This window comes from Gambusia affinis, linkage group LG15 (genome assembly GCF_019740435.1).
Source record: "Gambusia affinis linkage group LG15, SWU_Gaff_1.0, whole genome shotgun sequence".
NCBI classification, from domain to species: Eukaryota; Metazoa; Chordata; class Actinopteri; order Cyprinodontiformes; family Poeciliidae; genus Gambusia; species Gambusia affinis.
Genome location: NC_057882.1, coordinates 19,499,018 through 19,525,563, shown reverse-complemented (window position 1 = coordinate 19,525,563; position 26,546 = coordinate 19,499,018). Strand labels below are relative to the sequence as shown.

The following is a 26,546-nucleotide window of genomic DNA, read 5'->3' as shown; positions in this document are numbered from 1 at the left end:
ATCCTGCAAGGTGGGTTGTAGCAAAGCATGATGGCAATGCAGGATCAAAAACCAAACAAGACAGAGCAATAAATGCTTCACACCGAGTTACACCAGATGCTGTAGCACACGTTGTGTTTCTGCTGTAAAGTTAGAGCTTTCTCATTTTGATTCTCTCCAGCCTGCCAGTCCAAGTCTGATTAGTGCAAAAAGGCCTAAAAGAAGCACAAAGATCTGACTAAACGTGAAAGCAAAAATGACACCACTGTTCTTTCTATGTAACCTTGAGAGTGTAACAGGACGTTCCTGAGCATGGTGAACATAGAACAGCTGAGTGATGACACCTCACTCAGCTTCACCTTTTCACTTCCAACTTTCACCACACCCACCGCAAACTCGTGTGCTCCCCTTTAGCGTGTGCAGCCTTTCTGCTCCCCCCCTCTTGGTCACCTCCACTCACCTGTTCTATCTTGGCCAGCCATTCCTTATTGCGGGCCAGCTCTGCCATAAAGGCCTGGTGCTTCAGCCACTTCCTGTGTAGCTTTTGAGCCTCATCACGGGCCGTGTCTCGGGCCATAAGCATCTTCTTTTCCACCTGCTGTCCCAAACGCTCAGCTAGGGGAGACAAAAATAGCCACCATCAGGAGTCCAACGTTCCAGTCAGCCCTTCTTCCCCTTTCCCACAGGACGTCCTGCCTGGCTCCTCTACGCAAGAGCCACCCGCTCTGCTCTGTACGGGCCTAGTTACCTGTGCTGTCACCACCCACACCAACCCCCCACCAGACACCCCTTTCTGGAAAAAAAAAAGAAAAAAAAGAAAAATCAAGATGAGCACCTCAGCAGTGGTACCAATGGAAGTACTCAAGCCCTTCCTTAGGGTTGCCCCTGGGTCCTCATGCCCTACCCCTTCATGGATCTTGCGGTCCTGATGCTGCAGTGCCTGCTAGCCAGTCTCTGAGAAGGCAAAAACAACCAGCAGGAAAAAAAAAAAAAAAAAGGAAATGCACCAGCGACAACACTGGTACAGAATGCCACACACACATCCGAGATTCCTCGTACGCTTCGGTGCTATTTTCAAGCTCCGGAAGTCAGTTACAATCCAGCCAGCAGCCAGGGTGCAGATGTAGCATAGCCACAGAAGAAATCCTTCAGCTGGGGTAAAAAAAAAAAAAAAACCCTGACCATCCACCACTTGCCAGTCCCGGTCAATCTGTAGTCCTGTCTAATGATGCTGTAGAGAGGAGGAGGAGGAAGAGTTGGAGTGGGAGGAGCAGGGTGAGTGGGATGCAGAGGCAGTGCAGAAGAGACAGGATAGCATAAGCCATCCGCTCTTGAAATGCATTATCCTCACCTCTGCTAAGGTGCACAAGCAGGCTGGTCTGTGGCAGCAAACTATTTCCCCTCCTGCGATCTGCTTCCTTCATTCCCTGAATGGCTGAGCCGCAGATGCTGCATGCTGCTGCAGTACTTGCTACTCAGCTACGCTCCTGTGTGCGTGTGTTCGGGTGTGCTAGCCTATGTGTGTGTGTGCGTGCGTGTGTGTTCAATCACAATCAGCACTGCAGTGCCGGAGCAGAGTGAGAAGGAGGGGAAAGAGGGGGAGGCAGAGAGAGGAGAGGGGGACGGGGAGACTGGGCGAGGAAATGGAGAAAAGGGTAGTACCAAAGCAGGAAAAAAGAAGGGGAGAGCAAGTCAGAAGAGGGAAAACATGGAAGAGCTACAAGGAGATGGAGGGTGGGACGGTGAGGGTTAGTGAAACAGAGAGAGGAAGAGAGAGCCTGCGTCATCCCTTACTGTCACTGGGGACATTTCTCTGCACTAGAAATGACTGCACTCGGAGCTGGATGAGAATTGGGAAAGAAAGAGGGGGAGGTGTCGCTTCTGAAACAGCTGAATGAAAGGGAAGGAGCACAAGTGCGTCCGTGGTCCAAGATGTAGCTGGCTTTATTCGGATCACTAATCACTCGCCTGCTTTAAGAAACCCTGCATGCGTTTCTTCTGCTGTCAGCATGTTGCTTGGAACAGAAGGGGTACGCGTTATACTCTGCTCTGAGGCTAATACAGCTTCCTATGAAATCAATTCTATTCAATAGGACACTCACATGTTGTTAACAAAAATAAGAATTCAAACGTGACTTTCGTTTAGGCCTGCATTGATGTTGCAGTATTTTTATATACTTTGTTTTTTTTAATACCAGTTATAGAACAAAGACAAATCATTATAGCAAACTAGGGATTAAAGTTTTATGAGGTTAAAGTGGAGCACCGTCCTGAAGCACCAAGTTTTGCTGTTAAGTCTGGCTTTATCTGTGTTCTTTTCTGTTGGAGATTAATAGATTTTCTGTTACTTATCAACCTCGCTAATCTCACCTTGCAATTCACAACACAGTGTTTCAAGCAAGATGAACATCAATGTTTTTGATGTGGAATACGAACAATACATACAAAAGAACCCTGACAAATTATATGACTTCCCCAATGAAATGCCTATTAAACATAAAAAGTGCTGCAGGTGTCTTGAAAGATTTGGTCAGTTTAAATTTAGCACATAATTATGGAATTACTATCGGATAATTCCAAGTTTGTCATGTACTGCGGTTTTAAGGTTGGGCCACAATGCAGAGAATTTATTAATAATAACTGAAAAACTTATAAAAACTGAAGCAGGCAACAGCAGGGTAAATCATCAAGAATAACGGAGATACTGCAGGATCAAAGAGATTAATAAGGAGTCTGTTATGTATGAAATTAACCAAAAAGCTAAACTACTGGCAGAGAAGTGGAAGTATCAAAGAAATCAGACTAGCTAATCAGTGTGTTTAGCTAGTCTAAGCTTCTACGCTGACTAGCTTCTTCTATTCAGCGTAGAAGAAGCTGAGATGTATATGTGTGCGAGATTGTGCTTGTGTCTCTAAGGCAGGGGTCACCAAACTCCGTCCACGAGGGCCGGCATCCTGCACGTTTTAGTTCTCTCCTTGGTGGCACCAACAACCTTTTCAGCATGTCAATGTTCTTCTTAGGCCTTCTAACGAGCCATCGTCTCACTCAGGTGCGTTAAACCAAGGAGTGAACTAAAACATGCAGGAGGCCGGCCCTCGAGGACCGAGTTTGGGGACCCCTGCTCTAAGGTTTCTCCATGAGAATGCTCTATAGTGGGCGTGGGAACCCACAGACTCACCCTCCAGGACATGAGGATGACACGAGAAAGACCGGAGGCACAGGCACACACTCTGCACTCCCAGTTCCAGGTATCATCGCCCCAGAGGGGCAACTAGTTCCTGGTCCGAAGAGATGGCTTCCTTCTTTCTGGGGTGGAGAAGGGCAGGCAGCTCCTTTTCCCTCTCCCACACAAAAACTCAGACACTGGGTCATATCCAACAAGCACCAAAACATTGAACACATGCCCCCAGGCACAGATACCATAAACTTCCCACCCCTAGGAGAGCTTTAACCTTAAAAAGCCAATGAGGCTACATCCGCAAGCGCCGCACACAACACAGCCCACACTCCAAGCACCCCCTGCCGCATCCCACTACCCATCACACAGCATGCTGCAACGGCAAGGCAATGGCCCTGCAATGACCAAACATCCTGTGGTCTTGGCCTTTACGATCTTCCCACTATGAACCTTGATTGCCTACAGAGGTTCAAGTGCCACAACAGCAGCTACGATCAACATGCAGGGGCTCATCTTCACAGACAGAGTGTCACTGGAGAGACTACACAGTGTACAAGTACCTTTCCCTGGGTAAATCTGAGTTCATTATGCCTCCTAAATGTACACCAGATGGTCCCTCAACACTTGGTATGTTTCCATGTACACTAAGACACACTGAAGTACACAATAAATACCTTCTATCGATTCTCACTCATATGGAAATGGACTCTGTTGAGAGTAGACCACCTGTCCATAAACCCTTTGCTGGGTGAGCTAGTTTACAAGATATCATCCTGGTGTACACCACCCAGCACCTTATTAAGGGTGTGTGAGTGTCTGTTTCCAGCAAGCAATCATTTCTTAATAGTTGAGGGTCCAGAGCCTTTGTGCGAAGCAAAGGGTATAATAAGAGTTGGTTTTTACCAGTATAACTCATTCTCCATTTTTCTTTACATTTACACCAGAATAGAACAACTTGAATTATTCTCCTAAGATTCAATTCCTGCTACCTTTCCACCTGGTCTCCTGGACACCTAGTATGTCCACCTTCCTTCTCTGGTCTCCCTTTACATTCAGCCTTGCTACAGTCTCGTGGCATTGTTAGAAATGCCCAACCAGGATCTTGCTATGGTCTGCTTCCAACTATGAAAGTTGGTTGATGCCAGCTGCAGAAACTTTCTCTGGTATTGGTGACCTTATACTCCTCTGCAATGCTGTTCAAAATGTTGCTGGTTGTTGTTCTCATTGTACAGATCTGCACTGCTGAGTCTATTAGGAAAACCCAATAGGAATACCCAGCCATTTTGAAAGGCATCAACTAATTCTCCATGGTCCCCACTGTTATTCTGGGAACATCATAGACAAGCAGTGTTCCAAGGATATTGTTGGATTAAGCTTTTTCCGGGGAAACACATTTTATCAACTTTATGAAATACTAAAGAAACTTCAGCAACCTCAAATTTAGTGTCTTACTCACATGCAAGCAAGAACCTAGGCAAAAAAAAAAAGGTAAATCCTTTGCAAGTCCTAGAAAGTTTCAAATTTGTAATCGCTCCAAAACTTTTAAGCTAGTTTTTAGTTCACTGACTTGTAATGTACAAGGGCAGGTGCAGAATATTTTTGTGCTATCACTGCATTTGACCCACAAGAGCACAATCACATCACCAATGCGTATCATGCGCAGAAAGCCAGCGCAAACCTGAACCACACAAATACAGGCCACGTACGTAATGTGCGGATTAGATCTGCTTTTTTAAATACACAAATTATACTAAATAATAAAACAGGAAAGAAAAGCCTACCCATGTGATCCTCGGGAGGTGGATGACGGAGATCCCAAGGTTCATGTGATGTGTCTGAGACTTCCAGACAAAAAGGAGGTGAAGCCACAATGTTTGGTTGATTTCTACTCTTTTGGCAAAGTTTCAGCTAGAATTAACCGTTAACCCTCCAGCCGATCCTCAAGAAGAGCTGGCAGATGTCATGTTCGACCAACCGGGTGACCCGTTAGCTCTTCAGTTAGCGAAACCACAAAAAAAAAAAAAAAAAGCTGTTAAACTTGGCGACCCTGCCAGAACCGCGCACACGATAAAAAGCTCAGGCGGGTTCACCCGACCCATTTTACAACTTCGGAAGGGTTCAAACTCCGGTTTTTCATTTTTAGCTTACAGAAAACGCACCAAGCCGTCAAATACACAAAAGTAACCTGACTAATAGCATTTAGGTTTAGGACTGACACGCGCCCGCCACGTGCCCGCCCCACAGACTCACATAGTTACAAGATGTTTTGACAGGAAATACTTTTGTTTTCTACACAATTTTGTTAATAGTAAAGAGGGTTAGATAATACAAAAAATGTAATATATATATATATATTTTTTTTCTAAAAAGAACATCTCCAGGGACAGTCGTACAGCTCTACCGGGTAACGTATAACGTAACATGTCGTACATTAGCAAACACATGCATTCATTTCACAAATTTGACCTGCGAAAAACTGAAACATTACTTTTTTTCCATCTTAAAAAATAAATCTTATCTGGTTCTTGTTGGCATTGTTCTCATGAGAACTTCTTGTGATGGTGTGCATGCGTGTGTGAGTGTGTGTGAATGAAATGTAGTCTGATAATATATATATATATATATATATATATATATATATATATATATATATATATATATATATATATATATATATATATATATATAAACATTTTTTTTTTTGAAATCCTTTTAAACAAGTGTAAAAAGCCTTCAAATAAGTTATTTTATTGCAGCAACATCACACAAGAACTTTTTGACAAAATCCAATACGTAACTTGAATACATTTATTTTGTTGGCGGAATAAAATGTCTTTAAATAACTGTGTTTATTAAATAGAATCATATTAGTATTGGTTTGAATGTAGTTTTTTTTGTCAACTTTAATTTTGTGCAAACAAAATGACAAAAATAAAAAATAAAAAAACCCATCCCAAACATCATTTAGAGCAGGTCCATCTTTTCTACATAGCATGTATTCCATCATCAGTTTGGTGTCAGAGGTTCATCCACCCATTTTGCTTGACCAAAGGTTTTTACAGTTTTGTATGATTAGCACTATATTCCCTTCATGTTACAGCTGATTGCTGTCAAAACCCAACACAACCTGCTTACACCATCTACAGGGGGAAGTGAGTATTTTCTCTGTCACTTATGTATTCACTTTAAATCCCTCAGTATATCAGGTATCATAAATGATATTTAAATTTTATGAGCTTCAAAAAGTTTTAATATGGTTTGCATGCATTTTTATGTAGCAATTTTTTTTTTTACCTTTGACTAAATTATGTTGGATCTGACCTACCTTTTACCACTTAACTACAGGGAAAAAAATAAAAAAATAATTCATTAGTTTAGACTTTTGATATTAATTGACGTCTTTCAAAATTATTTAAATGTATCCACCCATATTTATAGCAAATTATGGAAAATAACAGCAAATCCTTGCCCTGTTCAGATCAGAAACATTCTTGTCAAATTATACTTATGTCTGATTAAATTCTTTAAGAACATATCGTGGTCCAAGCAAGCCTGAGGTTCATTCTTATCTCCCCTTTACCATTTTTGTATGTTGATGAGACAAAACATAAACAAAATTAAAATACTCATAAGAATGACTAAGAGAGGGCCCATTACGTCAGAGCCTAACCTGGAACGATTCTGATGTTTGTGAGGTGTGGACCTTACAGAGTAAGCCAATATAATAACTGTAAGCACTAAGTGGACAGCCAAGGCAGCAAAAATTATGTCAGACATATTTTCATTTCTTATGTTAAGAGTCACTGAATTCATGTTTAGAGATGTTTACATAAGAAAAATCCTTTAAGGAACAACATTTAACATGAAAAACAATCCAAAAAGTTTTAAAGAGGATGTTAAATAAGAATGTTTCGCTGTTATTGTGATTTTTAATTAGTGTCTTGCCGTTTTATATGTCAAGCGTGGTGTGCTATCTGTTTTCCACTAGAGGGCAGCATTTCTAGAAATAAAATGAAAATAAAGAGAAGCTCAGATACAAACAGGCAAACGAAAAAAAACATTTCTCTTGAAAGGACACAGAAGCTGGTGAGAGTAGATGAAACATTCAGGAGAATCCTGTATGTTAGAGACTTGATATTGGAGTGGAGATTCACCTTCTAGGATACCGACCTAAAAGATAGTCAGAGTCACAATGGGGCGGTTTAGCAAGGTCATCCCCCAGTGAAAGTGCAGTTCTCGATCAAAGGGACCGAGGACTTAGAATCTTGAGACGACTTAAAAATGTATGTTGTACATCCTATTTGACTAAACTTGAGATATTTTGCAAAGAGAAACATATAGAAATGTGTATTGGCTAAATGCCACAAGAACACATCAAAGCAAGAAAAATAGTTAACTGTAGTGTTAAAATTTCCACACAAATATTAGAGTTATGATAAACTCAATTTTTCAGTCTCATTCATGTTTCATGCATCACATATTTTCAATGATTTAAAGCACTTGTGGATGTTAGATGTTGACCAACCTGTTCCTTGCTACTACTACTCACCGAATGTCCCTTTGGATAGTTTTAATCTTACTGATTCTATCTGTGTTTGAGTTATTACCTTATAATGTTACCCATTTTAATTATTTGGATGAATTTTAGGTCACATCATGAGCTTTCAATCGTGGTCATCCTAGCCATACAACTTTAAAGTAATAACATGTAGCAAAATCAGAAACAGAGGACTTTGAGTCCCATGCCAATCTTCATCTAGAAAATAAAGATGTGTAAAGCTGATTTTGTATGACAAATTGATTTTGCTGTCATCTTAACAGTTAGAATTGTCTTTCACTCATTTTTATATGTGTTTAGAGGGTTAGAGTTAGCATTCGTCAATTTTTATTTGTCTAGTAAAGGTCAAAGGTAAAGGTAATTTTATTTATATAGCACATTTTCAGCAACATGGCAATACAAAGTGCTTTACAGGAATTAAAAGGAAATACAAACAAAACAACAAACCAAAGAAAAGAGCAAAAGCAGAAAAAGCTAGTAAAGTTAATCCAAAGTAAATAATCTAGATACTCCTATTCAGGGTTGGTAGATATGTATAAGTAAGTATCCTCTGGTCTAATTAATTTTCTTGGTTGGGAGAATAGAAGTCTAAAAAGTGGTTGTGAAGGTAGTTTTTCTGGGTTCCAAGTTCTAATCCTTGTTCTGGGTTGGTAGATAAGTATAAGTAAGTAAGTAAGTGTCCTCTGGTCTAATTAATTTTCTGAGTTGGGAGAATAGGAGTCTAGTGCTAGCTTGTGCTAGTTTTGTAAAAGTGTTTTGTAATTTAACATTAGCTTCCACAAATTTTAATATGTTTAGTTGTTCAACGTTTGCGGAGCTAAACGTTAGAAAATTAGTGGTTAGTGAACCTAACTTTTTGGTTAGCTACACCTACCACTGGCAAATGTTTCAGTTTTTTAGTCGTAGAAAATGTCCCCTTCAGCTGCTACTGGCCTGAGGGAAAACAGGGTTATGACCTGCTGACCTGAAGAACAAAGCTGCAATTATCGGCAGCCATGTAATAACAAAAAGAACTTTCCTCACTCTCAAACAGACGGCTCATTGTAGTGGACATTTGTCTCAATCTGTGCACGATTTCTTTTGCTGACTTTAGCTACATTGTGACCCCTCGCTTCATCAATACTTTTAAAACATGTCAAACATCTCCTGTTTGCTTGACTTAACACTTCGCACACAGATTCTTTAAATAGACTGTTGTAAACCTTCGCGACCCATTTAACCATGAGGTTGCTGCGATGCTTTGTAACATCTTAAGTGGTCAGAAGGCATTATTTTAACTGCCTGTGGTTGTGTGGGAACTGGCCCACTGACAGTTAACCTTGACCACATGTTCCAGCACACCAAACGGGCCCTTTAATGATAACCTGGTGTAATGACTGTCTTCTTCAGAAGGAATGCTCCATGAAAACACAGCACTCGCCTTTTTTGCGCATTTTTCTTCAATGCGAAAAGCTGCATGTCCCAATGCTGAACCAACTCAAATTGGAATGAAATGAACAGCTGAGTCTCTGCACTTTTCCTTTCTTCAATAAATGTTCTTTATTTACTGCAATGCATGACTTTTCTGCTGTGATCTCTTTGCACATAGCAGCCAAATAAAAATGAGTGATTCATATCATGATTCAAGTATTTAAGACAGGGGAGGAAATGTACTGACATTCCTCTGGGGAGGAAACTGTTAGACATGTCATGACATCAGTGCTGACAGATTTGCATGGTTTTGCTACACAATATAAATCACTGAGAGCATAGGTTATAGTAATGTTCTGCTTATGGCTAAATTAGAGACTGCAGAATTTTTAGTGGCCCAAAACAAAAGTGTGCTGTTTTTGTCTGCCAGGCAACTGGCCTGCCTTCATGACCTGACCTTGTAAAAATTCCCCATTAATCAGGTGTCCACTCTTTGAACTTGAACTTATGTCAGCTTCTGTCACCAGCATAAACACAGTTAAATAACAAAAGCTATAACAAGGTTATCAGATATTTAGCCTGGAAACATGGCAAGCAAATCCTATCTGAATGATCAGATTGTTTTTCTCACAAAAAAGCTGAAGAGTTTATAGTCTAGAGAAACAAAACAGATTCCACATAATTATTTCTTCAGCAAAAATGAAGCCAACAAGAAGAAAAAAAAAGTTGTGTCAGAAAACTAAGTTTGGCATTGCCTATGGACCTAAAGTAGAAATAAATTCAACAAATGGATTAAGTGATCTTTCAACAGCATGCAAGTGTCTGCTCTGGATCCAATAAGGAAAGAAATCAGCAATGATCTAATATAAGCCAATATTGCTGCACATCAATTGTGAAAGGGTTATAAAGCCATTTTCTACAAAAGTGAAACATAATTTAAATATTTGCAAATTGAAAACATTTATGGTTTCTGCCAATCTGCCCAAGAGAGATGGAAATCTACCCTTAGGTCAGAGAGTGATATGCTCAGAGAAAATGCAACAAAACCAAAGAGCTCCATCTTAGACTCCGCAGAGCTCAGTTAGCATGCTGAATGTTAAAGTTCATGACAGGATACTTAGAAAAAGACTGATCATATCTGACAGGAAATGTTGCCAGCAGAAGGCCTTTCTTCTCCACATATGACATTATCATGAATGCAAAACTGCATCTGAATAAACTACAAGACTTCTGGAATAATGTCCTTTAAATTAATTAGATCAAACCATGAACAGTATGTTAGGTGTAGACATTGATATTATACATTTATTTATTTATTTATTTTTTTACCCAAGACCAGCTTTGACTCATTGTGTAGGCCTTACAAATTGGGCTTGTTTTGGACCCAAAGCACCTAGGCACCTTACAGCCACTGAGTTCATAATGAAGTCATGAGTACAGGAAAGCTTGGCCAAAACTATTTGATAAGAAGAACAGAATCAAGCTGTTGCAATGGTTCAGTCAAAGTTCAGAACGGAAGCTGATTGAGATGCTGTGTTGTGTTAAGAGAGTTGCACAAAGTCAAAGACTTGTGAGGTTTAATGGATTTAAGTAATGTTGTAAATAATATTGGCTCACAATGTTTCCAGAACTATGAAAAAGATTTATACAGTCTGAGAGAAAGTGACTACTTCAAGCTACTGTGGTTTGACGGTGCTGAGTCATAGGCTGTACTTTTGTGCCAAACTGTTCACACTGGAGGTCTGATGAAAATAGATATTTGACAATGAAACTGAAGAGACAACTTACAAAGATGATTGGTAAAAAATACACAAAGTGGTGAAAAATGACAGGAGACCAGACGAGGCAAAACAAAGAAAGAATCCAGCAAGTGTAGAAGGAGAGAGAGAAAATTAAATACCGAGGGAAAGGTGGAAATGACAAAAGGGACGGGGAAAAGCTAATTATAGGAGAGTGGATGCAGATGGGCAAGGGAGCAGGTACAGGCAAACGAGGAAATAATTAACAGCTGGGATGGGAAGCAGACTGGTGGGTGAGGTAAAAAAACAAAGAAAGAACAAAAGGAGAAAAGAAACTTGAACAATAGGTAGAAATAAATATTAATCCAACGAAACAAATCAAAAGACAAAAACCGAGAATAATTACACAGACACCAGGAATAATCCAAAATGGCAGAATAAAATTAACAACTATTAGAAAAACTATCGAGAAAGAAAATAACTGAATCTAAAAGTCCAAATCTCAACAGATCTTAATAGCAACTTTTCTTCAAAGCTACAAACTTCTGTATTCAAGTTTTCTCGTTCTTTAACAATTAGAATCACAACACTTTTGATCTCACGGACAAAAACAACTGGAAACCTCTGTAATTTAGAATAATCTTTAACACACCTCTATGATTAATAGCCGACTGATGCATGACAGTCTATGTTGTGAATAAGACTGCTGAAATATGCAGGGCATTGTTTCAACCAGACAGCAGGGATTTTATAGCTGCCATGCGCCGTCAAAAGAGAGTTCAGCAGCCAAGTGCACCCAACTGCCGGTAAATCTCAGACAGAGTGATTCATAACCGTTCACTCGTTGTCGTCACAGTTTGTTTGTTGTGTCCTTGGAAAACTCGGCAAACCAGACACAGACGTGTATTTTTTAAGTGCGACTTCGCCGTATATCCTGAGTATTCAATAGCATGTAGGAAAAGTGATGCAGCAAGAAAGTCTGGGGTTCAAATCCTGACCTGACTGGACTTGAACTGGATACTTTCAGTGTGCCGCTCAGTGTGTTTTCTTTTGGATTGATCAGTTCTCCCCTTCTATAAAAAAAGTTAACAGCAAATTGGTGGAGACATGGGATTGAACTAAATGTGCCTGTTTCAGTTTGTGTCAGAGCCCTTTGCACATTTTTGCATTAATAATTTATCTATTATCCTAAATGGGAGGGAGATAATTAGTAGCCAGAGTGTATTTAACTTCCCACTTGAGGATTATTGCAGTACTCATACACTGAATCTATCATTAATTCATACATTCAAAATATAAAGTCATTGCAGTTTTACTCCAGGTTTTTGTTGGCAGATGAATACATTGAAGTATTGGCAAGAACACGATGTAAATATGAAAAACTAAGACACTGATTCAGCCAATTAAATATATGTATACATTCTCAGCAAGAGAAATAGAAGTAGTGGTGTCTGTGTCCTTTTGTTTGGTGTCTTCTGGCAAGGAGAAAAGTCTCTAGGAATCCAGGTAAAAACTACAACTGTCAAGGTTCTGGTCAATAGGTTTTAACAAGAACTATTCACTATAAGAATTTTACTTATACTTCAATTCAATTCAGTTTATTTATATTCACCATTTCTCACCAAATGTTATCTCAAGACACTTTGCTGAAAAATAGTAATTTCGATTAAATTACCTGTACATTTCAACCGATCCTGGTTATGAAACGATGGATTTAGCTCAGTTTATTATTGTAATTAGTTTAAAAGGTTTTCCACCTAAGGAAAGCCAGCACCAAGTCACTCAACATTCACCTTATAGACTTTACCTGGTCTGGGATATCTGACTAGTTTGCAGGGTATGATACATGAGAACACCCACCAAAATTGATATTTCAAAGTAAAGGCACATTAATGTTTTTTTTTTTGGCTGAGAACGACTTTGAACTTTAAGAACTGCTCAGCCTGACAGTCGACTATTTGGCTCCACCATTTGACCCCTCTGACCTTTGAATGCATGCCTTTTTCCTGTATCACTTCAAATCTATACTTCTTCATATAATATTGTTTTCTGCACGATAACCTTATGTGCATAATAACTCTGTGTGTCATATTATTCCCAAAGACAAAAAACACATAAGATATAGATTTGATTGGCGTGTAGAAAGTGACTTTCAAGCAATTCAAATTGAAACTCAAGGACAATGGGTCAATAAGATGATGAAGATGAGACAGTCTAGTTATGTGAATAAGAAGCTTTCTTCAAAAAAGAGAAAGCACTTTGGTAACAAAAGTCAGAGTGTGCTTTAGGTAAGCTCACAACTATGGATTGTTCAATTAATGCAACTTTTTAAAACTATTTGTATTTATCAGAGAGGATTTTATTGAGGTGAGAAAATTCCATAGCAGGCAGCAATAACATGCATTAACATACCTCTCCAAAGGCTAGGTTAGCAAACCCGGACTTACTCACTTATTACCTGTAAGTACCCCTTTGGAAATACACATCTATAACTTTTGGCACACAGACCTCTAATAACAAACGGCTAACAACCAGTCATTATGGGGGCTTGAGCAGGAGATTTACAAATCCTAGGTTCGGTGGCATCGGACTGGTTCCCCCTTGCTTGAAAATGGTTATTCCATCAAGGGCACTGCGAGCAGCATGATAAAATCTGCCTGATTTATTCCCGGCGGCTGATAATTACTGGTGTCTTGTCACCTGTCAAAAATAAATGGACAGGGAGAGTCCGAGGCAGTATTCTCTCCATGCTCTGTTCTAGCAGAGCAGTAAATCTGACATGTTTGTAAAGCCATAAATCACTCGCTGTGATAAAGCTTTTGCTCCACTTGCGGCTGAGTGACATGTGCAGAACATTTTAAACTGTTTTGGCTATGAAGATATTTGGGATATCAGAAAGAGAAAGGTGTGGTGCAGAGGGGTTTTACAACCTTCCAGGTGTGGAACATCATAAATAAGAAAAATACTGAAATACTTAGACTGAATGTTGTTCAGGTGACTTCTTGCACAATTTTAGGATAATCTTTGGTGAAATGTCAACTCTCTTCACAATTGTATTGCGTATAAATGGATGTTTGACTTTAACTTACACACAATGCAGGGGTAACATAATTATGTAATGATAAACTTAATAAGAATGGATTAATAGCAGTAACTCACTGGGGAAGCACCTTGCACCAAGGAGGTCTTGGGTTCGGGGATTATCTGGATGGTGTTTGCATGTTGGGTTCTCTCTGGGTGTTCAGCAGTTTAAAGATCTGCAGGTCAGAATAACATTCAGAAGGTGGCCTGTATGCTTGTAGAGGTGTATGACTACCCTTCTAAGTGTCAGTTTAAAATCAGCTACACTCAGTGGTTTAGATAAATACAACCAGCTGGGTCAGATTGGAGGGGGCTTCAGCAGATGACTGGCTGAATTATCCATACTAGTGAAAAGACTGGAGAAATATTTGTTGTTCAGTAGTTGGACTAGGTCTGGACTGAAACTGGGCTGGTGTCTCAAAGAGTTGGATACATAATAAAAGGAGAGTGCAGGAAGGAAGCAATGTTTCTCAATGACCCCCCAGTTCAGTGCCTTAGAGGCTGCTTTTAATCTTTCCATCGTTGACCATACACTCTGGTAAAAGTCAAAGGACTCACTTAAAGACACAGTAACAATCTAAGACGTGACAGTCAGTCTTTTCCCTCTTCATTTATTTAAAACTACAATATGTGAAACTGTGCAAATGTTCCACTTCCACTGAAGTGGCACCCTTTCCTCACAAGCAAAAGATGATGAAAGATCAATTGTTGAGGCCAGCAGCAATCACAGGTTCTAATTGTGAAATATTTACCCTTGCTTTTCCCTCTCTTTGAAGTGGAGGCCTCACTTTGGTCTTGTCCTCAGGTGCTGCCCAGGCCTGATTTATGGGAATGGGTTTCAGGGCAGTCACTTTAAATTACACGGCCCTTAAAGCTGAGCAAACAGAAAGACAGGGAGAGCGAGAATCGCCACTGTAGAGACAGCTAATTGGCAGGATGAAGCCTACCTGCTGGAGATAAGAAGGTTCCGCTTCACCTAGACTCGATAGGAGAGGAAACATACACCAGATTAGGTCACTTTGATAAATGTTCAAGTCCTTTAGGACAGTGATGTCCGAAGCCAGTCCTCAAGAGCTAGGATCCGTTAACTTCTAGTTCTTTTCATGGCTCATCACACTTGAATCAAATGATGGCTCAGTAGTGAGATTTGCTGATCTTTGGCATCTTGAAGAGGTAGCTGAAAGATTTGAATAAGGTGTGTTGAAGCACAAACGCATCTAAACCCCAACTCTTAAGTTAGACAGGGGTCTTCAAATCCAGACCTCGAGGGCCAGTGTTATAGAACTTTTAGATGTGTCCCTGGTCCAACACAGCTAAATCAAATGGTTGAATTACCTCCTCAGCATGCAGTTAAGTCCTCCAGAGTCCTGCTAATGGCCTCATTATTTAACTCGTTGGAGCAGAGACACATCTGAATGTTTCAGAACACCGACCCCCGAGGCTTAGAGTTGAGGACCTCCCATCTAGGATATATGTATGGTAAGCAATGCAGTGCAGGAATCAAAGTATATAATTTACTGTGATTGTTTCATTGCAAACTGAAAGAGTTGAAAAAAGCAAATCCCAATATTTGGGAACCATAAAAACTGCTCAGCTACACTGAAAGTCTTTAGGGAAAGAGTATGAATATAGTTAATGATGTAATGAGAGTATGTAAGAAAAACTAGGCTAAATAACCCATTCAATAAGTTGCTAAATTTAAGAATATTTGAAATAGTTTTGGTAATTCTAACTGACCTCAAACGGGGAAAGATCCGTCTGATTTAATGTCAGTTAAGGAAGGCTATATTTCTTTTCATGCAGTGTGTGTAAATATCTAGTAGTTGCAGCTCTTCTGAATGATACGATGAGAGATGTGAGGGAGAGTCAGTGGAGGAGGAGGAGGTGACAGTGCCATTTGCCTGCAGGGCGCCCATAAACTTGGAAGGAGAGAGAGAGTGCATCATTCCTCTCAAATGATTGTACCATGTGACTCCAAGATCTTTTAAAAAGCCAACCAACCTGTCTTTTTGAGGTAAAGGTAACCACGGTGCACCAGAGGAGTAAGACAGAGAGAATACCCGGGCAGCAGCAAACACTGACAGCCCCACTCATTGAACACACCAAGGAAGCGCGTTGATGAGGCAGACACCTTCCAACCAACAAATTCCGCTCTCACACTTTGCTCGGACTTGTCTGGTGTCCCGCATTATTGACACAATGAGCTGCAGCAGTGTCACCAGTTCCGAGTTTTCTGAGGAAGAGCTCGAGATCGGCGTGCTGGGACAAGGCGATGACGATGGAGGTGTCAAGCCGTCTTTCCAAAGCAGAGCCAGCGACCCTGAGGATGGCCAGAACAAAAAGCGTAACAGACCGGTCCGTTCAAAGGCTCGGAGAATGGCTGCTAATGTGCGAGAGCGAAAGCGCATCATGGACTACAACCAAGCGTTCAATGCTCTCCGAGTTGCCCTGAATCATGACCTGAGTGGCAAACGGTTGTCTAAGATCGCCACCCTGCAGAGGGCCATCAACCGCATCTCTGCCCTCTCAGTATTCCTGAGTTCAAATCCTCCCAACAAGCCGTGCAGCCACCGAGAATGCCACAAGTCACCTGCAGGACCAGCTGTGGTGGGAAGTTCTCGACTGGAGCAGACCAGAGTTGCAGTTCCTCGCCTGGACCATCAAAGCTGTGTCCCCTGGCACGCATCCATCTCTCAGCAGCTGCAGCCGCAACAGGGGCCTCACCTCCACAGGCTGCCTGCGGATCCACACGCATACGTGGATAACACGGTGACATCATGTCCACCTTCACCACACTACCCTTGTTATCCAACTGAGGGACATTTTTACGCCTCTCGTGGACTCTGCAACAGCCCTGACGATCACCCTCCCAGTCCGCTGCGATACCCTCAAATGGGTGATGGGTTGGGGTATCAGACGGGAATGTGGACCCCGTGTCCTCAAGGATACATGGACAGTTTTGTAGAGCCACCTCCTTCTCTGGGGCTTCCATGGCAGGTGAGCTACATGCAGGAGCCAGAGCACAGCTTGCCTCTGTGCTCAGATATACTGTAACAGGCTCAGATTCTATTGTGAGCCCAGAGAACCGGACAGCAGCAACAGACTTTCAGAAATGATACTACTGGGTGCAGAACCAGCTTACTGAACTCTGTGGACTGCAGGCGGGAACCTATTATGAGCCAACATTTCTAAAGGTTTAATCTAAACCATTAGAAAGCATGCTTGTTGAGAAGGATGACATAGTGTCAGATAAATGTCATTCCTTGTGGTTGTTAAAGTTTGTGTTACATTCCTTGATGTAAAACCTTGAAAAATGAAGAGAACTGTGAAGAGAATTGCTTTGTGAGCGTTTTATTTTGTAGAAACCTCATCTTCAAAACTGCAGCACCTGTCAGTGTATTTATTCTTTTATTTTGTGTTGAAGATACATTAAAGTGTATTTTGCTTTTGCAAAATAACTAATGCATCCCTTTTTGAACTCTGAAATTAAACGCTTAATCTAAATGACTTTTGCCTCCATTTTTCTTTTTTTTTGCATTTTCACGATTGGACCAACACAAATCCTGCAAAGTGTGCAAGGATATGTGGAGCTGTGCGTGTACATGTGTGTGTTTGATTATAGCCTCAGGATGGTAGTTTCTCATATTCTGTGAGATGACAGAGGTCCTTCGCTCAGTGGAAATGTCCTTGCAAGTCCATTCTTGTCATTTTTCTGAGAAGAGAAGTCAAGGTGGAATTTACACACATTTCAGCAGAGGCAAGAGTACAACTGTGGCAGCGGTTCAAACTATAAATCAGCGAGCACTAGAATAGTGTGAACTGTGCTTTGGAAGAAGATCGAATGCATCGTGAGTGGGTAGATTATTACCAATGATCCTCCTCAATGGCAGTGATGGGCCTTGTCATGATGGAGGCCCTTTACAAACAAGGGGTGAGTCCCAGCCGTGGCCAGTGCTCGCAGCTACACCAGACCATGCTAATTAACAATAGCTTTCCCTTCCTTGCAGTTCGGCATGATGGAAAACAGCTTTAATATTAGACTCCAGGACAGAAGCCAACGACAGATTTATGTGGGTTCAGGAAGGAAGAGTGCGCCCCATCATCAGCGCAGTGAAATCCCCTGCTGGGCTGCACCGGCCCGCAGGTGTAATTGGGTGTGCTGGGAGTTTTTTTATTTTTTTTTGAACATCCTGGAGGTCTAACAACAAGGACCTTGAGACAGAGAGAGCTGGTGCGCGCTCGGTGGAAAAATTAACAGGTATGGGCACAACAGCAATTAGCAACCAGGAAGCAGTGGGGAGACGAACACAGAGATGAATGGAGAGGAGGGGGGAAATGATATGAGAAGGAGGATGTTGGTGGTGAGAAAAAAAAAGAGTGACAACACTCTGGGCCTGTTGTTTAGTCTCTGTGCAGACGTGAATCACTGGGAAAGCTTGAATCACCAGTGAGATACAGCGATGGCTGACAGAGCTCAGTGACGGCATGTCTCTTTCTCCTCCCTCTTTGGCTCAAAGGTCGATCTGCATTCACTCCTGTGCCAGTTTATTCACTTGAGCACTGCAGAGTGACAGTGAGCTGATGAAACGCTGTGTGAATCATTTTTCTTTTCCGAAGTCTTTTAAATTGTTTGTCTTGGTTTTAGTTTATTCAACAGTCTGGCTGAAGAGTTGTGAGTTTGTGATGAAAATGAAACCTATTTTGTTGTTTCACACTTCATGTTGCAACAAAACACACTACAAACCATCTTTACAGTGAAACACTTTTGTGTAACTGTTTTTTTGTTGTTGTTTTTTTTACATTCATCCATACTTCACCCCCCCTGCAATGGGGGGCGCAGCCCACACTTTGGGAACCACTGCAATAATGCATCTTCCTACATTCAATGTTTTTAAACAATGAAGAGTTCATCATCAATTGGTTCAACAAATTGTGTGGTAAAAAAAACAACAACAAAAAAAAACTCTGCACCCCACCATTGACACACGATCCTCAAAATAAAAGACAGTGGTGGCAGGATAATGATGTGGGGGTGGTTTTCTTTAGCATGGACATGTAAGATGCAGGAATGCAGGAAAATCCTGGAAAATACTTGCCTGGGTCGGAGTTTCCACCTCTAGCAGGATGATGTCACTATACGGCCAGAACTGCAATGGAGGGGTTTAGATCAAAGTATGCTTATGTGTCAGGGTCCAAACTAGTAAATCCATCTGCAAGTCAGGGTCAGGACTTAAATATTGGTATTTATAGTTCATCCAGTTTGACTGAATTTAAACTAATTTGCAAAAAAAAAAAAAAAAAAAAAAAAAATATGAATACAAAAGCACACTGTACTGTGAAGAGTTTTACTTTCAAAATCCTTTGAAAAGCAGATATATAGTTTTCCTTCCGCTTTGTCATTCTACACTACGTGTTGGTTTATCACATAAAATACAAACCAAACAAGTTACTGTTTGTAGTGTAGCACAATATGAAAGAAATTAATGAAAAAAATCAAGGGTGAATAAAATAAATGTGAGCTAGAAAGCATTCTAAGAAGTGAAAATCAGTTGCTAGATCTCAACTTTCAGGTGATTGTGTTGAGTCGGATTCATCAAAATCTGTGCATTTGGCGCCTGGCCTTAATTGTAATCCTGCTGGTTTGCAGAGAAGTTCTTTAACAGGTCAGCTTTTTTACGATGACTTGTGACTCATCTGAGGCCTTACCTCACTTCTCCAGCTTGTAAGCCTGTCAGTGATGCATCGTTTTCTCAGCCCGCCCCGCCTCCCTAACACTCAGGCTGCCATGCTGATGGAAAAGAAAACAAGCAGAAATACGAGAAATGATGTGACATGCAGCATGTGTTTGCATGATATACGGCGATGAGTCAGTCTTCAGAGTGATGTTTTTTTATATATACATAGCCGAGGCCCCACTGCTTAATGTTCTTCTCGCAGACAGCTGCACACGCAATAAACACACACGGGGCGGCTATGACGAGATTTCTCCAAACTTTGAGATTCCTTTGCGGATGCCGGTGCTTTTTATATATATTATGCTCTTTGTCATTTTTAGCTATAACCTTTAGGGAAATGTTATTTTGTGAAAACATATCTACTGTTGGTGAATTGACATTGTCAGTTTATGTCATGTGCTAAACCACTTCAGACAGATAACTGAACAGATAAGTACATTGCATTTAGAAGACAAGTACAAAAAAAAATAGAAGTTCACGTGTCTTTAATAACAAAGTGATTTATTTCACTTTTACCGTGTTTACTTGTTAACGATGCAAGCACAGAGTAATTGGTTTCAGTTTCACCTTCCTTGCAACATCAATGAACCTGTAAAGGAGTTATATCTGATGTTAAGAAGGTTTTTAACTGATGGTCAAACCAACGTAGAGCAAATACTATGAGGACAGCACAGTTTTTATGTGACACAATTTGTTATGAAAGAGATAAGCCAACTGCTTGGTAAGTGAGTTGTGGTCAGGTGACACGGTGATCCTTGGGATGCCATCAAACACATCAGGGGCCTGATTATCCCACTTTGTCTAAGACAGGCATGTGCAGGAAGAGAAGCACCTAAAACATACAAAACAGTGGATGCTGAGGGGCAGGATTCAGAAACACTATTGCATAGACAGCAGATCCATGGATTTTGTTTCTCTCTTTCTTTTTGTATCTGCAGAGTTTCACCACTAGATGGAAGCCGGGCCACAGCGAGCGAAGAATCTACCTTCTGCGGATATTCAGGAGTCAACAGATTGCTGCAGTGAATATTAATCTGATAATAACCTATTTATTTTGCATTCAAATGCAAAGGTTTCTATGCAAGTATAAACGTCTGCTTGTTGAAACATTGCACATAAAATGAGGCCACAAGAGATTCCCTGTCTTTAAAAAGGAGGGCTGATAGATGAAAACTTTATTAGATGAGAAACTGAAGAGTAATTTGTTTCTCAAGTCCAGTGTTTTTAAAAGGCAGGACTTTTTTAAATACATATATATGTATCATAATAATGATAAAAATGTCTCATCAAGTCTACTTTTAATAACATATTAAAAGGTCTAGCTTATCAGAACTGAAATATAAACGTATAATTTAAAACAGGAACCTTTTTTAAAGGTTCCTGTTTCATGCTTGAACGAGCAATGTAGGGGCTGTTGACATTTTCATCTCTCCATTAGGACCGAACCTTTTGAAAATGCTGAGTTACACCGCATCATTTTACTCATCTCCTCTATTAAAAGCAGACTAGCTTTTACTGCAACCAATACAACCTGAAAGGTCTGCGTTAAATATGCAGGAGGTGAAGTAGGCCTTCAGCCACACGCACAGGCTAACAGGACGCAGCTGGCTTTTAATTTCTAAAACAATTCACAAAACAACTGCCAAATAACAGTTGTTTTGCTGTGAAACAAAAGGCATTAAAAAAAGAAAAGCATAAGTAGGCTATGAAGCTTGTTGTCCCAAATTGACTTTAGTCCTTCACTCATGGTCACATTTTCAGCTGTCTAAGTGGAGTGCCTCCCGAGTGCCATGGATGAGGATTCGCCACCCAATGTAGGAATCCTCGCTATCACAAGCCTCTTTTCACAGTTTGTTAACAGTAATGTTGGACTCTCAAAAGTAAGAGTGGAAAAGTGTGAGCTTCTACTGAGCAAAATGGGAACAGGGTCAGAGAAAAATATATATTTATTAACTTTGTTTTTGATATTTTCTCCAGCGGCTTCAAGGGCTTGTGATCTTGAGGCAAAACAGATTTAAAAAAACAAAAAACTAATATGCAAGCGTCCAAATTCAGTTCATAGAGTCTATTGTAGAAAAAAAAGGAAAAATGGCAAAACAATAGCAAAAAAACTGAAGATCAGCAAAGCATGTTCTTGGTTCTTATTTCTTCTCAGCTTTCACCTCCTCCACCACTGAGACATTACATAATGCGTAATACACCATTTCAAACATGAAACAGACAATGGTGTCTTTGCAAATAATGGTGGTTCAGCTGAAAACAGAACATACTGAGACAGTGTTTCTCACTAGGAGTTTTGCACAGTTTGAATTATGCGAGAGGCTCAGTGGAAAAAAAGAAAAAAGCTCGTATTCGTGTGCTTCTGTTATTCATTTTTAAAGATCTTCTCTCACCTGTTTCTTCCCCAAAGCACAAATACAAATGAACAGGATCAAATAAAAGATACACTATGAAATTTTAATGCTATTCAGCAAAGCCATGCATTCGTATTCAATAAATTAGAATATGCGCTCTGATGAGACGTGTTTGCCAGATTCAAAGCGTCTTTTGAAAACAGCATCTTAAAAGCATTCTTTCATCAAGCCCACGTTTGTGTACTGAAAATTCAGTTTTTTTATTGGTCTAATTTTATATAAAATTAGACCAATAAAAATTCACTAAAAATTTATTGAATGGGTCTGTACAGTTTATTCGAAAAAAAAATAAATAAAAATAAGGCGAGGTGGGATGAGATGTGTAATCCGACTCTTGTTCAATGTGAGACTAAGACAAAGAGAGATGTTCTTAATAAAGAAGACAAAACCAGATAGTCTGGTGAGCGTCACGTCTTTTTGTGTTGTTTTCTTTTCCTCTGTTAAATATATTCTACAAACTAGCAGCAGAGCTTCTTTCTAGTCGACCATTATTGTGTACTCTGAACTACTGTTTGGTCTCAACAGTTTTTGCAAGATTTCCCATCTGACCTCTGAATGTTGGTGAGTGAAATTGGTTTGTGTGTAGTGTGTTGCTCCACACCACACTCTGTACTACCAAACCTGCTATACCTAAACAAAAAAAAGTATTTCATCATCATCAGTATGGCATCTTGGGTTTTGAAAACCGGCCGACAATTTTACGAGCTTTCTGTGCGAACCAGGCATTAGCGACTCCAAGAACAGGACAAACAGGCTTTCTTTGGACTGGTGAAATCAAAATGTAACATTTCATAATTTTTTCTGCTCAAGATGACCTGATCGACACTATCCCTACTGGCAGACATGATCGTCTTCAACACCAAGATGCCTTCAAGTACAAAGGTAGGATAACAAATAAGAGGCTTCAGGGACAGTTTTAAATGTACCAGCCTCCTGGACATAAATCTGATTAAGTATCTCTGCATAGATCTAAAAATGGCCGTCCATCCAATCTGACTGTTAGAGTAGATCTGCCAAGAATACTGGGAGGGAAACAAAGTAAATGTATGTAGACAACATCTTTACAAAATTGCTATTGATGATATCGATTCATAGATCACACACTTCCAAATTGCCTACTACTTTTAATATCTTACATTACAATTTGGAACTTAACCAAAAACTTGAACGGAAAACTTTGAAACTTCCTAAGTTGCAAAATCTATCAGTCTCAGTTTGGGTAGAATACCTCAAGATCTTGAACGCCTACATCAGCTACCATTAGGTGACGGATTCATTAAAAAATTATGGCTGGATGGCAGAAAAGGAAATTCAGATGCTCCTGACAAAGGAACTGCATTTCAGTTCCAACAATATGAGTCAAAGGAGGAAAATCTGCAGTCAGTGGAAGGTTGGGTCTGAATAGCTCTCTCTGAGCTTAGAGCAGAACTTCAGAGGATGAGAACAACTGACGGTTTTGAGTGAGATAAACTTCTTAGGACAGGAAAGAAAAAAAAAAGGACGAAAATATTATTGGTATGTATTGAAAGTGAAACTGGTGCGTGATGTAACAAAGAACACGCCAAGAAATCACAGAAGCAAACAATTGTTTGATCTCAGAACCATGAATAGGGAGAATATTGTGAAAAGAGAAAAATAAAAGCACTTGAAATGCATGAAAGAGAATTGTGGGGAGTGTGAAGTCGAGCTTCGGAGACTGAGCCATGAGAGCAAAAAAAAAAAAAAGAGAAAAAGGTGACATTCTGACAAGACACATCTCCCAATCCTCCATGGATAAATTGGTTGGCTGGCGCCCGGGTTACAGAGACACTGGGATAATCTGAGAACAGAGGCTCAGTAGGAGGGCAGCCGGTATTCAGCATCCAGCTTTAAAAGCTCCAGGTTTATGAATATGAAATATGAAGCCACCTTTTTATTGGAGTTCATGGCCCATGACCCTCGTCTTTGGCTTTTCATTAAAATCAGTCTGCCTTCGCATGAGCTGTCTGAGTTCCTTATCTTCTTTGAGGAAGAAGGAACCTGTTCAGTTTTCAGTTGATGTAGAGCAGGAAATGGCTACATGTATTTTATTCGTTCTGAATATAACATACACGCTCACACTTACACAGAGGTGCTGTGGCGTATATACTCTTTTTATCCATTGCGTGCTATTTTATTTATTTATTTTTTCACAAAATAAAAAAGACTTTTTGCATCGTCATCCACTCCACCTGTTTCGCTGTTTGCCTACTTCAGTAACTCTGCTTCACATTCAGCTTTGACAGCTTGTTTTTATTAAATCTGCATCAAAAATGCATAGAGAAAATCTGACGAAAAGAAAGAAAAACAACTGGGTCATCTTTCAAAGGCTCTACTGCTTAGATCTGACTGCTGAGCCCTGTCAGCAAAAAGCAACCTCTGCATATGGAGCACAATAAAGGAACTGTGTTAGTCTGAATCAACAGGATTAATAAGAAAAGAGAGTGTGACAGTAAACTGAAACCATAATATACTGACCATGGAAGCTTAATGAAAAAACTGATTTTTCATGTCTGAATAAATAAAAGAAAATATTTGGGTTTCTATCTGCTCTGATAGACTGGTGATCTGTCTGGGTTAAAATTGGGCCTCTGTCTCTTTAAGAAAGTCCTGCTCTTTCCAGCATTTCGCAGTCAACACCACGAGTAATAAACTCAGCAGATGCGCAGTACCAACCGAAAAAGTAACTGCACAGAAACGAGGTGTTTGCTAATTGCTGCTGGCTAGTCTGAAGGAGCTGATTGGGGGAGTCATGAGGGAAGACTACAGTACTCTATGAGGCAGAAACTCAGAAACTGCAGGGGGGTAAGGGGGGTCTGCGTCTCATAGACGATGCTCTGTCCATATAGGCGTTTAGCACAGCTGAATGGTTGCCAAGGGAGATCTAAGAATTTCTCAAACACACATGAAAGAATCAAAGCAACGTTCCAGGTATGTTTTGATGATGGAATAAGATAACATCATATAAAGTTTAAAAAATTCTATTTTACAAAATACTGCCTCCTTAAACATTCATGTCTGAGGTTTATAAACATTTTGGATTAAACAAGAGCACTACACCTGGTGATTAATAACAATAATCCTCTGAAATAAGGCTTGCATAATAGCTGTACATGCGGTGTGAATGAGTATCAGATGTAATAGAGAACTGGGTAAAAGAATCACCTCCCAGACTGGACCACAGCTTAAGTGGATCTGAGATGATTACATGATGCAACAGCTGCATGTTCTGATGAGTAAATCCTCTGACAATGTCTGTTTCAAATGTGAGGATTAGGAAGAAGAAGGGTTTAAAAACACAGTTAATGTTCTTGGATTATGTTTCTTGGAGAAACACATTTTCTGAGCTGGAGGTCAGAGGGTGCGTTAGAACCTGAATCTTTTAAAAGAGTAATATAAAGCACAGGACTTAGCTAATTAAAATCAACAGTGCTTAAAAAATTCAAAGAAGTGCCACAGTGCTATTATACCCATTCAGCCTTTCAGCCTTTTAGTCTGATCACTCATGCAACTTCTTTGAAAACAAGACTTCTTTAGAAATGTGACATCAGAGCTGCAGTCGTCTGCGCTGTTGCAGCATTTTTAGCATTGAGATGCTATTCTAGGCTTGAACAGCTTTGGTGATAGGCTAACTCCTTTTAGCACAACTCGAACACAACAATAGTCTTTTCTAGCGTTTAATTAACACATTAAACTCCCGGCTCTAGTATTGATCCGAATCAGAGATGATGATTTCTCCCAGTGATTCTTTCCCTGATACATTGGGTTACTCCTGGCAATTCTAAAAATGACATATCTATGAAAGGAACACATCTACAAGATTAAAATCCCTTCAGAAAAATTTCTACCGAGCTTCTTCTGTTGCTAGGACTCCAATGTGATCAGCAGCTGTGTCGGTACAGGCAGCAAGGAGCCGCCTCCTCTTCTTGTTCTATCTGATTTCAGACATGTACGGTACACATCTGCATTTTTCATCATGTGTTTTCTGGTGAGAGCCGTGTGTGTTCGCACATTCATCATTTCTAGTACACTAAGTGTTGAGGTTAGCATGGGACTCAGTTAATCTCTAAGGTCAGACCATTGTGGATGCATTTGAACTAACAAAAACAAACAAACAAAAAAAACACCAGCTTTTTGTGCACACTTTTTACACAAGGCCCCTGATATTCTTCCAAAGTTTCACCTACTTCTTAGTGGGATCATTGACACGCTGAGCCAGAGAAACTAGGTGACGTAAAGTTGGTAATTCAGCTAATTGAGTGTGTCTAAGTAATTGGGAAAAGAAAATTGGTATTTGAAAAGGTTATCTGCACCCTGACACACAGCCACCTCACCGGAATATAAAACGACACCTTGTTAAGCGATTGGACAGGCTCATTCCCTCAGCTCCCACATAAATTATTTAATTTTCTTATCCTCTAGGAATCCAACTCT

General features: G+C 40.2%; 2 protein-coding genes across 4 annotated transcripts in view; one reads left to right on the top strand and one right to left on the bottom strand.

Moving 5' to 3' along the window:
• The window catches only part of sptbn4a (spectrin, beta, non-erythrocytic 4a), a 33,049-nt gene extending 27,919 nt beyond the window's left edge, over positions 1-5,130 (bottom strand). The window contains exons 1-2 of one of the 3 annotated variants that reach the window (XM_044141653.1): positions 1,331-1,515; positions 440-594 (exon numbers count right to left, since the gene is read on the bottom strand). In XM_044141653.1, the coding sequence (XP_043997588.1) occupies positions 440-594; positions 1,331-1,403 (228 nt within the window). In that variant the 5' untranslated portion in view covers positions 1,404-1,515. Of the gene's footprint in view, positions 1-439; positions 595-814; positions 1,295-1,330; positions 1,516-4,938 lie in introns of those variants that run through there. The other 2 variants (XM_044141654.1, XM_044141655.1) reach the window with 2 other exon arrangements.
• A 10,893-nt stretch (positions 5,131-16,023) lies between these two features.
• Positions 16,024-17,272, top strand: bhlha9 (basic helix-loop-helix family, member a9). The gene has a single exon (XM_044140768.1). The coding sequence runs from the start codon at positions 16,064-16,066 to the stop codon at positions 16,997-16,999; it is 936 nt and encodes a 311-aa protein (XP_043996703.1). The 5' UTR covers positions 16,024-16,063; the 3' UTR covers positions 17,000-17,272.
• The last annotated feature ends 9,274 nt before the right edge of the window (positions 17,273-26,546 follow it).